This window comes from Meriones unguiculatus, chromosome 8, assembly GCF_030254825.1.
Source record: "Meriones unguiculatus strain TT.TT164.6M chromosome 8, Bangor_MerUng_6.1, whole genome shotgun sequence".
In the NCBI taxonomy this organism is placed as follows: domain Eukaryota; kingdom Metazoa; phylum Chordata; class Mammalia; order Rodentia; family Muridae; genus Meriones; species Meriones unguiculatus.
The window spans coordinates 101,983,786-101,997,526 of NC_083356.1; the positions used below are offsets into that span (position 1 = coordinate 101,983,786).

Here is a 13,741-nt window from a genome sequence, read left to right on the forward strand (position 1 = left end):
GGGACAGATGTTCCTAATCCAGAGCACAAGGAAAAACAGTCACTGGAAAATGTCCCATAGAAATGGTCCCTTTTACAGTATATACCAGGCAAAATTCATAGCACCATAGGGCACATGGTAAAAGTTATTACGTTTCTAGCGAAACAGAAGCACTTTGCAAATGCATCCAGAATCAGATTTATAATTCTTCTAGCATTCTTAGTGTGCTGGATACTTCCAGGCATTGTGTATTTTTATTAACTCTCTTATTTATTTTAGTCTTACCCAGAGTTAGAGATAAGAAGACCAAGATACGGATAACTGTGACCAAAGTGCCATGACTAATCAACCTCCAAGCCACAACTGAAAAAGTGGTTGGTTCCAAGGGCTTCGGTTGGTTCTGACTTTCTTCTAAACCTCACTAAACATTTGGGCAAGTGATTGCCCTTGGTGAATACTCTGAGAGCAGATTTCGTGAACTGGTGGGAGTGAATTCAACGCTTGCAGCTAACTGAAGACAACTAAAAATTGACTTGTCTCTGGAGGCCTTATGTCAAAGGAAAGAAGAGTGTTCATTTCAGGAAGTTTCTGTTTTTACCAGTAGAGTTTGAAAGGCTGATGGATAAGGAACAGTTGAGCTGAGATATGAAGGTGAACAAGAGGACACCATACAGACTCAGGGAACAACCTTTGGAGAAAGAGCAGTAAGTGGGATGAGCTACAGTAAGACAGACTGTAAGGAGCTCAGACAAGAGGGGTCAGAGTTCATGGCCAACTGATTTGGCCATGTTTTCTGGCCAATAGCTGTTTTCCTTTTAAGGAGATGGGAAGCCAGCGTGAATGGTTCTGAGGAAAGAAGGACATGATTTGCCTATGTTTAAATATGACCACTGCATTTGTTTTCTGTTGCTGTTGAACCAATTACCACAGTCTCAGTGGATTAATAACCAGCCCCACCACCCAGTCCCCAGGTCCAGTTTGGTAGGTCACCAAGAGCAGCCTGCCACAGCTGGCTTTTCCTCTTCAGAGTATAGTGAGTGTGAGATCAAGGGTTGGCTAGCCTAGGTTCGAATTTGGAGGCTCTGGGGAAAAATCTGCTCCCATGCTCATCACACTGCTGTCAGATTCATTTCATTGAGACTGTAAGACTGGAATTTTCATTTATTTACTGACTCGGAGCCAGGGCTCCTCTCCTCTTAGAGAATGCTCGCATTCCTAGCTACATAAATTCTTCCAAGTCAGCAACAGCAGACAGTGCCTAAGATATCTAACTTTCTACTTTATGACTAAACAGATGATGTTAACAAAAAACTGTGATTTTTTTGGTTGTTATTTTTAAGTAAAGGGACAGAACAAAAGGGGTAGGAGGTTCTCTTTTGAGGACGTGAAAGATTGTGGAATATTTATAATAGAATAGAAATAAGCAAAATAGTGATCCTACAGACAAAGAAATAGTTGAATCTTTTTCTTCAAATAAGCACAAAGGAATGGGATACATGACAAAAATGGAGGGTGTGGCCTTAGATAGGAATTGGAGACTTGGTCCAGCATCCTGAATAAAAACATAGAAGGGCTTGTAAGAAATGAATGAATGATCTTCTCATTATGATAGCAGGGAGGGTGAAGCTTGATTGATGTTTGAGGGGTGGGTCATACAAGGAATCCTCCATTAAGGGAGTGGGCAAACCAGGATATGGTTTTCCCACTGACACAACAGACCACAAGTGAGTTATGAGTAAGGAGCAAAGGGTCCCTCTGTCTTGCATTCTGGATATTCTCTTTGGTGTGGTCAAACTATTTCTATTTAGACAGAATTGTTGCTATGCTTGTTAATGCCCTATCAACACACACACACACACACACACACAGGAAACTTAAAACTTGAAGAATTTGAGACATCAGCTACACTCTATTGCCCATATTAAACTATCACAGTTTCTAGGGATTCGAGGCTATTTTATTTGCTTTTCATTCGTTTATTTTGTTTTTATGGCCATTAATTATTTTGAGTCTTAGTTTTTCTGAGTGAATTTTGTAGATCTGGTTTTTATGGTTTTTAAAAATATTGTTTATTTAGGGGATGGTAAGAAGGCTCTACAGTTAAGAGCACTGGCTGCTCTTTCAGAGGACACATGCTCTATTCCTAGCACCCACATGGTAGCACCCAACCGTCTGTAACTCCAGTCCCTGGGGATCTGATGTCCTCTTCTGACTTTTTTGAACACAGCATGCACGTAGTGCAAGGATATGCGTGGAGACAAAACATCCATACACTAAAAATTATGAAGAAAGAAAGGAAGACAACAGTTGCTCATTTTATATTGACTGCTTTTTAAAGGTTTATGCCTGCAAATTGGATAAAAGGTGATAGTTTTTATGTACTCATAGGAGAAACTGTATAGTAATTTTCTTTAAATGTTTCTGACTTCCTCTCTTGTCTCAAATTTGTATCTGACATATTGCAAATTCAGTTTTTTCCTGCCTGTAATTGCTTTGGAGGCCAAGATAAAGAAAATTCTGCAATCAACGTGCCCTGAAAAATAAAAACAAAAAAAGGGGGGAAAAAAAGGAACATCAAAGTACAGTCTTACAATAAACTCAGGGAGTTAGGAAAGAACACGGGAAGACAGTCACAAGATCCAGTTCTCTGGAGAACAGAACCAGTTTGCTGCTTGTATTTTGCTGGGAACTTATATCTTCCTAATGGAAGGAGAGCCATCGCAAGATGCATGGAGCTTAAATGGTCCCTCTTCCTGACGTGAAGAAGAAAGTTCCTCTTCAGCCCTAGAAAGGCTGATGTTTATTCGTTCTAGCCCAATAATGATGATCTGTTTTCCTTGCTAATAATTAATTTAGAAATACAGAAGAGACAACATTTTATCCAATGAAATGTAAGGAAAGTCTGCCTCAGGTGAGGAATATCTAGTAGTTTTTCCATTGATACAATAGGCCACAGATAAGGAACGGCTCCCCTCCTTTCCTGACAGAGCCCCATGGGCAGATGACGCTCCAAAGTTTCTGTGCTCACCCGGGAAGAAGAGCATGAGAGATCTCGCAGAAGACGCCTTTGAGAAAAACTGCCAAACAATGTGTGGGTGACAGATATGAAAGGCAGGAAGACCTGGGGCCCTGAGAATGCTGTCGGGTCTGGGCCCTGACACATGGCATTGCCTTAAAGTAGACGCCTGTTTATGCAAGATGCTGATAACTATCGCCACAGTGGTGAGATTCTACATTTCAAACAGCTCTGGTCAGGCAGTGTGATTTCTTGCAGATAAAAATATCCCTCTTAATATAATCTTCCTAACGAATCCTGGGGCTGTAAATTGCCAGGGACTGAACATATCCGTGTGATCTGCATGCCTGGAGTGAGCTCAGGGGTTGGGGAAGTGGAAGAATTACATTCAGGCCCGTAATCATTAATCTTTCATGCTTGGCTAGTTTCTACACAAACTTTCCTGGACAGTACTTGACTTTTTGCTTTTGAACACTATTCCCATAGCATTTTGATCATTTACTAGAAGAGGGCTTGGGCCTCTTATTGCAGTTAATGTTCAGGTGTCTTTTAATATCATCATCCTTTTGAGGACAGAGGTCATGGCTATCATCTTTACATTCCTAAGGACAAAGCACCACCATTTACGACATGCTCCAATGATACTTGCTGAAGAGGAGACTTGCAAAGCTGTGCAGGGAGAATGTTACAGAGAAAGCCCAGAGTCTGGCTTTGGGAGGGGAATTGGCCAGAGGAAGCTCTGCAGATTAGCAGACTCAGCTGGTGGCTCTAGGAATCCTCTGCCTTTCTCCCTTCATTCTTCACATTCCTGCACTGTCCTACCTCTGAAACAGAGCTCACTAAAACAAACAAGCTTATTTCATCTCCAGGATACAGATATCTCCCCTCCCACCTGTACAAACTAGCCCCTGCCCCGAAACACAGTGCACACAGAAATCTGAGACATACTTCTCAGTGTAGCCAATATCCTGCTATACATGCACTTCAACCCTCCAGTGGCTCGAAGTCATACTTGGACTAAAAGAGAAGCTCCCTTCTGGATCCATCATCTCCTAATCCCATTTTACTTTTGTCATAGTCATTTTCTACCATCTGAATCGATTTCTGCACTTTCCTGTTATGTGCCTGCAATAGACTTTAAAGGCCCAGGGGAGGTGGTCCTTATGTGCATTTCTTGAGACCGTAGTCCCTTTACTCACAGTAACTCTTGACATTAAAAAAAAAAAAAAAAAGTGTTAAGTTGACAAATACTGCCTTGGTTACTCTAAGAATTTAGCCTTTAAGAAGTGTTAATTCTCACGCTTGAAGTAATTATATGGATTAAATAAATAAATAAATATAAAAATATCAGACTCACCCATGAGAAGTGTACTGGGTTTAAGTAAGGTGGGCCTGAACAGGGACGAGCTAACTCAAATTGGAGAAGGTGAAGTCAGGGAAGGCATGTAGTGGTCCCACATTCATGTTCTTTCCTTTTCTCATCCTTCCTTCCTGAACCACCATGACTTCCAGAAAACTAGAAACAAGATCACTACAGGTTTTGGTCCTGCCTTAAGTTACTTTTTCTTTTCTTTTTTTTTTTTTTGTTTGTTTGTTTTCATTTTTCTTTTCTTTCTTTCTTTTCTTTTTTTTTCAAGCCTAAGATGGGTAAATTACATAATATACACTCATGGATCTATTTTTTTTTTTCATACAGTGAACCAAATACTTAAGAAATATGTACACTCAGCGAGATGGGTCTGTAGAAGCTTTAGAGAACCTTCATATAAAACAACTCCTTTAAAGTACAACATAAAATAGAAAACCCTATTCTTGGAAATGAATGAAACAGCTCAGAAGTGCTAATTTTGTGGTTTCTAGTTATTCTCAAATTAAAAGGCCACTTTCTCCCAGAGGTCAAAATGGAGCTGTGAAGACTAAAGGTGGGAATATTTACAAGTTATTGGTTTACAAGAATGAAAGGATTGCATTCTGCCATAAAGCAATGATTAAACATTAATTCTGAAAAACTGGTGGTCATCAAAGCATGATGACCAGCTTTTTTTTCTTTTTTACATAAGCATATATTTATTGTAGTTTATGTGTATATACACTATATATTATATATCATATATTTAACACATGATTACACTATTGAGGATTAAGTACAGCAATGCAGTTTCTCGGCACATAAAATTTAAAGCATGAATAAATCTTCCTCTTTTTATTGTTCTTCATGGATCATTTCATCCTAAAAGAAAAGATTCTGGTGCTTTACTGGCTTTCTAGTTGCACTAATTTTTGTCACCTCCCATCTGTTCATGTACTTTGCTGATATTAAGAAGGTAGTTGAAAGCAAAGTGCTGCTTTTAGATGTCTTAAGTTCAAGCCACAGCTACAAAATGAATGAGCATGAGGGCTCAGAATGAAGGATTTACTGACAATGAGCATTGTTCAGCATTGTACCGATAAAACCACAGAACCAGTATTCATGAGAAGGAACGCGAGAGCCAATCACTTTATTAATTCAGCGTGCAATACTTTTCAGAGAGCTGTTCTAGAAATCAGCAAGCTACAGTAAGTAACCTTGACATGGCAAGAAATGGTGTCTCTTCCAAGGTGCTCTTGGAGTCAAGCAGAGGAAACCAAAACTAGAACTATGATTCCGGGCTTCAGCAATAGGTCTCAAAACTGGTGTAAATCCACAGATGATTGGACAGAGCAGCAAAGGGATGGCCAGACACAGAGCTACTGAATCTCTCTCATTCATTTTTATTTCTTCCGATAGTTTTCTCCCTTTATCACTCTTTCTGTATTTTCACTATTTTAGTTTAGTGGCTCCTGAATTGGACAGCATGGTATATTGGTTTATTTGTTTTCCTGTCCATTGTGCCCTGACCAACGCAATCATAATCAAGGCATTTCTTCTAATCAGTTATTTCTGAGAACCAACAGGTGGACTCAGGGAGGCTATAAAGCAAAGGTTTGGGATCCCAACGTCTAGGACTTCCTTGCAAGCTTTCCATACCATAGTGTCTCCAACTTTAAAATGATAAGATATAAACGTCTCTAAAATCAACTATTTTGTGAAGATTAGAAGGAATACCATAACTTGAATCAGAAACAAAGCAGATAGAGCGTTATGGTGATAAATTGGAATGAGCTGTCATGACTAAAACTACTTAATGAGACAGGAGTGAAAAACAGGGACAATTAAAGAGACACAAGAAGGAAAAGAGCCCCCTTCTAATCCTCCACACACACAGGAGTCTGCTGAGGACTCGCCAGCTGAGAGCCAAGAAGACAGTTAACATAACTTACTGAAAAGGTTGTCTACATGGAGATATTCATTTTATATAGAGCCTTTCAAAGATTCCTTTAAATAGCCATGAACCATGTTCAAATCCTGAGCATATGTAGTTTTCAAAATGATCTTTAACTCTTGTGAAAACCTACAGTTTTCTGCATACTTTACAAATGAGCCTACAAACATTTTAGCTCCCTGTGTAGCCTTGGGCACTGGGTTTTATTTTATCCACTGGTAACAACCCTCTGATCTCATTGAGTTCCTTAGCAACCCTTTGAGATGCAGCTTCTGGAAGCATCAAAATCTTCTTTAAGGCTACTGTAGACACTTAGCCCAGCTTCTCTCTTGAGAAGCTTACACCTACAATGGGGTGTACTTCAAGCTTTGGAGAAATTTGTTCTGAGACAATGAAGGAGTAACTTTTTATTTTTTTTCCAAATGGAAATGAAAACAGTAATTTCTTCAAGAGTTGTCTTAAGGATTAGATGACAAATGCTTGAGGCAACAGGCAGTATCTCCTAGCCTGGGGGTGTGGAATTTAGATGTAGATGGCCTTGGGATTCTGGCTTAGAGTACTTGATAAATTCTGAAATTCTTTTCTGGGATGAAGTCAAGAATCTCTGCTTCACCTGAGTGAATGGAGGTCTTTGAAAGGAACAGTTCAGGTTATTGTAGGTGGAACTGTGACTCTCTATTCATGCCTATTCTCACTGTCAATAAGACCATTTGAAAACACAGACGCTGCCCTGGGGGTATCACAGTGGTTAGAGCTTGCGCTCAGAGCTCAGGAGTTCCTTAATTTAATCCTGCAGGATTCTCCAGCACTGCATAGGGTGAAGGGGGTGGGGAAGCCTGGAATGTTAATTCTGAAGCTTGTTGCCTGCATATATATAGGAATAGAGGCCTCTGGAGCAGGATATTTTCCTCATAACATTTAGGATACGGAGATTAACAGCCGTGACGTTATGTTATAGCTATGTAAATTAGAAGCTGTAAAAATTATGCTAATAAGACCCAGCTGAGTTTATACTTGATCACAAGCTAACAAAATAACAGTGGGGTTTAACAGTATCAAGTAAGTATCAGCTAGAGTCACGTGGTCTGTGTGAATCTCTACTCTATAGAACGCTGAGAAAGTTTTCTCCAAGATGGTTGAGTGATACGCACCTTCAGGTGTTTGTCAGGCACCCTTGTCATATCGGGTTGTTCTGAACTGCTAATACCAAACACCGGGATTGATGCTGTGGTGACTTCTGAAGCCAAATCATGACAGGCACCAGGCCTTCCTGCTTAGCCCTTCTCGTGATTCCTTCAAGAGAATGCATCCGCCTGGCTGATGTAAGAGGCTCACATCAGGGAAAGTTAGGTCTGTAGCTAAAAACTAAGTGAGTGGCCTTGCATGGGATCTGCCATCACCAACTAATCTTTCAGGTGACAAGCTTAAGAGAGAATCCCAAGGTAATCCACACCCAAATTCCTCACCCATAGTTCAGGAGATGATGCTTGTTGCCTCAGCTTTGGAGACATTTGTTCTACAACCATGAAGAAGTAAACCCCTCCTGTTTTTTTTTTTTTCATGTTGAAATGATAATAGCACTGTCTCCAAGAGTTGTCTTAAGGATTAAATAAATATGTGGAAGTCCTCAGCCCCAATACAAGGCACAGAATGAATCCTTTCAGACTATAATTTCATCATTGCATGCCTTCTTGCCCGAAAAGCAAGCTACTTCTGTGTTATTATAAGCTACCTTCCCCTGGGGCTTCAATACTCAACATTAAAAGCATAGAGTCAACCTTCAGTCCCTTTAAGTTGTTATTCTTTGACTATTAACCAGGCAAACAACCTCCTCTTTCTCTGTCTCTGATCCCTTTTGAGAGAAGAGGAAAAGATTTCCAAGGCAAAGAACGTTAAGGCATGTGTTATATAGCTAGGGGAACGAAAGCCCAAATTGCTGGCCAGAAGAAGACCAATGACTGATGACAGGAGGTTGACAACAGTAAACTGAACTCCTACACTGCAGGCCATTCAGAAATTGCGCTCTGACATATACAAAGCTTTCATTCAGGTTCGTTTCTGTTCTTTCAACTGGGAATGGATCCTAGACTTTCTCAGGCAAATGTTATAGATCTTATCTTTCTCTTCCTGGTGATTCCTTTCTCCTCATATCTGGGTTTTCTTTTAGTACTGAGGGTGGGTGAAAAATCAAGTTTCTTATGAATTAAGGAAGGTATTGAGAAAATTTACCATGGAGCAGAAAAAGGAACACAGAAAGAAGGATACGCCTATTCCATAATTAAACTAAATAAGAAAACTATTTGGCAACCAAATATTCCAAATATCATACTCTAAGGTGAAATAATCACACACTCTGAATGAGAGAGCTTCATTCCCACTTGACTGTTCTGACAGTTAACATCTGTTAATACGGTTCACTGATAATTCCCAGGGAAATGAAACATAACATGTTTCTAAAAAGATACGTGAAAGTTTAAGAAGAAGCTTTACATACATTACACATATACCAAGTGGGGGAGATTTTCTTTTTCTCCTAGGGGACAAGATTCTCAGTTAACTTCCAGCTTCGGAAAGCTTTTTATCTTTACAAATAAGACAATGCTCTGAGGGCTCTCCTCCCAAGTCCATCCTGTTGTGTTCAGTGCATCTGGCTCTGTTGTCATCAGCATTTCATATGGAAACGCTTGACCTTGTCTTAAACTGGCCTCTCAGGGGAAGAACATGGGTGTGCTCTTTTCTTCCCCTTCCTTTTAGCTCTTCAGTTCTTTGCTTTGCACATCGTCTAGGCCTCTTTTGTTTTCAACGAAATCTCCCTCCCCTCTCTTCCTCCTCTCCCCTTTAATTCTCCTTTCTCTCTTTCTTTACACTCCTCTTACCCTGAGTTTTCCTTGCCAGAGCTAGTGTGATGTTAAGCCTTGGACAGGGGGTGGGGCAGGCAGGCATCTCATCAGCTGATCAGGATGTAGCTCAGCCCTTGTAAGAATCCCTTACTGAGTGCCACCGCCCAGGAAAGGTATTGCTGACTTAGTGGAAATGCTACCAGCCTGGGCTGTCATCTCTTCCTCTTAAGATAAGGTAAGAGTTAAAACAGGATGACTTTCATTTTCTCTCTAAACACCCAGAAGAATTCACAAGTTAAAAAGAAAGAACAATGTAATGGTAAACAAGCTGCCAGGAAACCAGGTTTCTAGCAGGTTCTCAGGAGACAGTCTCTGCTACCCTCCCCCACGCCTTCTTAAGGTTAACCAGTGCAACAGGATAGCCAATCACATCTGAGTAGCTTCCCATTTCCAAATCGCGAACTGCAACTTGTTTGAGGACATTTGCTTCTTCCCACTATCAAGCCCAAGTGTCCAGGCATGCTCAAAATTCTCCCATACAAGCATTTTAAAGGAGGAGGGGACCGGAGGGATGGTTTGACTGTGGGAAAGAGTGCTTGTTGCTCTTGGAGAGGGCCAGGGTTTAATTCCCAGCACACTCCTGAGGGCTCACAAGCATCTGTGACTCTAGTTCCAGGCAATCACTACCTTCTAACTTCCAATGGCACCAGCTGTTCAAGCGGTACCTGGAGCAGGCAAACACTCATATACATGAATTCAAATACATAACTCTAAAGATATATAATTTCCCATAGCGTTTCATCACCTGTGGGTTAAAGCTCCCTTCCCTGGCCCCTAGAACTTCAGAATCCCGGGAAACAGAATATGATTGTTGTGTGTGTTGCCACACAAGTCAGTCATTTTTTTCTAACTCTTCAAGTTTTCCCAGATTTCCTAAGGGATCTTCTTTGGGTCCTTAGGGCGTTGTGCTCAGGCCTCTCTAGCTTAAATCCTAACAGTCAGTGACACTTATAACTGGACATTAGAAATATAATATAGGATAAACATACTAAAATCTGTACACTTAAAGAAGCTAAGCAAGAAGAAGGACCCTGGGTAAGATGATCAATCCTCATTCAGAAAGGCAAATGGGACAGACATTGGAAGAGGGAGAACACAGGACAGGACAGGAGCCTACCCACAGAGGACCTCTGAAAGACTCTGCCCAGCAGGGTATCAAAGCAGATGTTGAGACTCATAGCCAAACTTTGGGCAAATGCAGGGAGTCTTATGAAAGAAGGGGGAGACAGTAAGACTTGGAAGGGACAGGAGCTCCATAAGCGGCCCAACAGAGAGAAAAATCTGGGTACAGGGGGACTTTTCTGAGACTGATACTCCAACCAAGGACCACACATGGAAATAACCTAGAATCCCAGCACAGATGTATCCCATGGCAGTTCAGTGTCCAAGAGCGTTCCCTAGTAAGGAGGGGAACTCAGTAGCTAGCTCTTTGATCACCTCCTCCTGAGGGGCAGAGCAGCCTCACCAGGCCACAGAGGAAGACAATGCAGCCAGTCCTGAGGAGACCTGATAGACTAGGGTCAGATGGAAGGGGAGGAGGACCTCCCCTATCAGTGGACTGGATGAGGGGTATGGGAGCAGATGAGGGAGGGAAGGTGGGATTGGGAGGGATGAGGTAGAGGGCTACAGCTGGGATACAAAATGAATAAACTGTAATTAAAAATAATTAATTTTAAAAAAGAGTCAGGGAAAGTAGACACGTGGGTATTTCAGGAAGTCCTCTGCAGAAGAACATCCTTGATGTTTTGTTTAAAGAAGAGAATGGGTGCCGTTCATGCAAAAGGGCAAAGTAGGCCCTCCCGAGTATGCACAGTCTATGCAACAAAGTAGAAGAATCTTTATAGTTAACAGTCATTTGAGCAAGCCATTTGGAAGGCAAGTTCATGACTTGGACCCCAAGATTACTCTTTGTCCATCTCAAGTGGGCTTATCCACAGGCCATAATCTCACAGGCTTCCCTTAAGGGAGTTCTGGGGTTACAATTTTTCCTGGGATGCTGTAATGTCTCCATGTTTTGGTGCAGAAAAAAATAGGTTATCTGAGGCTATACTTTGAGATTGTTTGATTTTAGATATGGCTCATCTTTTCTCACATGGATTTTTGAATGTTATTTGATTTTTATTCTTATGTACTTTGAGATAGGGCCTCATGTCTTCAAGGCTGGCCTTCAATTTCTTCTGTAGCTGAGGGTGGCCTTGAACCTCTGATCCTCCTTAGTTCTTGGACGCCAGGACTATCCGTCTAACAGCAATAACCATTGATACCTTAATATCATCATCAGTGGGTTCAATGATTAACTTTTGGTACCTTTGCTCCATTATGAGACTGAATGTTTCTGAAAGCTCTACATGCTACTTCTCAGTTGTTGCCTTGAAATCTTCCTAGGACCATCTGCCTACATCTGCACCTGGAGAGGCTGGCTAAAGTGGGAACTGATGTAGAATGTGCCCAATATGTAATGTGTAATTACTGCATACTACATAAAAACATCACAGATACATAAGACATAAAATCATAACAGTGGTTCACAAGAGACGAGGAGCCGAGGGAGACCCAGATTAGTTATTCTTGCTTGCATCCAATTGAGGGCATTCCATTATCTGTTTTGTACCAAAAGCTGGGGCCAAGCTGGAACACCCTGGCAAGCTGAAAATGGGTACAGGTAGCTTGCAGTGAAACAACCCGGTAAAAGCTGACTAATTCCAGGTCACTATGTCATGCACCGTGGCAATTTAGTGCTGCAATATTTCTAAAATGGTCAAATAATTCCTTCTCTACAACTGAATCTTCCAACTGATGAATTCTCATCGTGCCTGAAGGAGAAATCTCTGGATTTCATCTCTGTCTCTCATCTCTGTCTCTCTGTCTCTGTCTCTGTCTCTGTCTCTGTCTCTGTCTCTCTCTCTCTCTCTCTCTCTCTCTCTGCTTTCTCATTTCCCAGTCTTCCACTTAAGATAGTCCCATCGCTATGTTTTGGATCTTCAAAAGCTACCTCATTTCCTCGGAAGCGCTGCAATCACAACGTTCTAAAATCAATCTGAAGTTAAGATTTTTGTAATTACACTTAATAAAAAGAAACCGCGCCCCTCACCCAGTTTCAGGAAGTGTGTATTTGTCATACACAACAAGGCCTGAGGAAGCCTCAGGGCCTGAACCCTGGAGCCCCCAGAAGCAGCGGACACATTTGGAGTCTTGTCAGACTTTACAGCCATACCCAGCACGTTGTTCCAGGTCCCCAATAAACTAAGCCCACACTGTGCGCGATCACAGGCCACCTGACCTGGCGTCCGACCTCCCTAGCTTTTTAAGATGTTGCAAGGTTCTACCTTTGTTCAGCAGAACCACTGGCACGGTGATGACGGTGACAAGCGCGGCGACACCAAGCAGTCCCAGGAGAACCTTCCACAGTGTCTGCAAGCGGGTCAGATTGCAAACAATTAGAGCGAAGCCTTTGTCCCTCCTAGGTCGCTTCAGAGGCAGAGGGGGTTGCAGGTGCACCAGTAGACTGGCGGAGTTTGGGGTTCACTCGGGCAGGAGCCCTTGAATTTTGGCCCCGGGAATGATCTCGTGATCTTGTTGGTTTCTTTCCTCCCACCCACCCGTTTGAAGCCAAATGAGGGCGCCGCGCGCGCTCCACAGGTGACTCCCGAACCTCCCAGCCTCAGTGTCCGGGTCCCAGTCGGATACTGCAAAGATCTAAGAGCGGGACGGGACGCTCCTTCACCTGTTAGGGTGGTCCCTTGGCTTCCGCCTAATGGCAGCTCCTGGTGGCCTCCGGGAAATCTGGGGCAGTTTGCGGAGAGTTTGGCGAAACAGCGCCCACAGCCCGAGCCCGGGGCCGGGGAGGAGCGGCGCGGAGGGCACTCACCTTCATGGTCGGGCGGCTCGTCGGAACTGAGCGCCGAGGCTCGGAGGCAGGCAGAAGTCACCGCGCGGAGACGGACGTCCTGCGCCGCCGCCGCTCTGCGCGCACTCACCCTGAACTCGCCTCCAAGTTTCGGCCCGAGTTAAACATTAGTTAGCGCCAGGCGGGCTCGGTGTAAAGGCTTCAATGGGCAGTGTGGGTTGCGGGGCAGCGGACGGAGCACGGAGGTCCCCACCCACCCCCCAAGGCGAGCCAGGAAGTGGCACTCAGCCCTCCCACCCCCCAGGGAGTGGAGGGCACCCACCGGGGGACAGAGATCCCCCTTTGCTGAAAGGGACACTGCACATTGGGGTTTAACTGCTGCTCCCTTCCGTGGGCTAGCGAGGGAGCTGAGGTCCAAGAGGTCCAAGAGGGCATGGAGTTTGGCATATTCACCCACAGCTCAACACCGAAACTAACTGCCAGTTCTCTGTCTCTTTCCTTGAGGGGTATGTCCTGCAGAGGGCAGGGGTTGAGTGTCCCGTGCTATCTGGCTGGCAAAGGGAGAGAGAGGGTGATTGTTCACTTTTGAATGACACCTCAGGCCGAATAACCCTCCCCAGGGAGTTTCCAGTTATTTTGAGGGCTTCTCTTCCCATCGAGACACAATAAATAAATAAATAAATAGATAGATAGATAG

General features: G+C 43.0%; 1 protein-coding gene across 1 annotated transcript in view; it reads right to left on the bottom strand.

Annotated features, from left to right (window-relative positions):
• The window catches only part of Dpp4 (dipeptidyl peptidase 4), an 83,155-nt gene extending 69,931 nt beyond the window's left edge, over nucleotides 1-13,224 (bottom strand). Inside the window, exons 1-2 of the mRNA XM_021637079.2 lie at nucleotides 13,066-13,224; nucleotides 12,524-12,608 (exon numbers count right to left, since the gene is read on the bottom strand). Coding sequence (XP_021492754.1) covers nucleotides 12,524-12,608; nucleotides 13,066-13,071 — 91 coding nt within the window. The 5' untranslated portion in view covers nucleotides 13,072-13,224. The remainder of the gene's footprint in view (nucleotides 1-12,523; nucleotides 12,609-13,065) is intronic.
• Nucleotides 13,225-13,741: the final 517 nt, after the last annotated feature.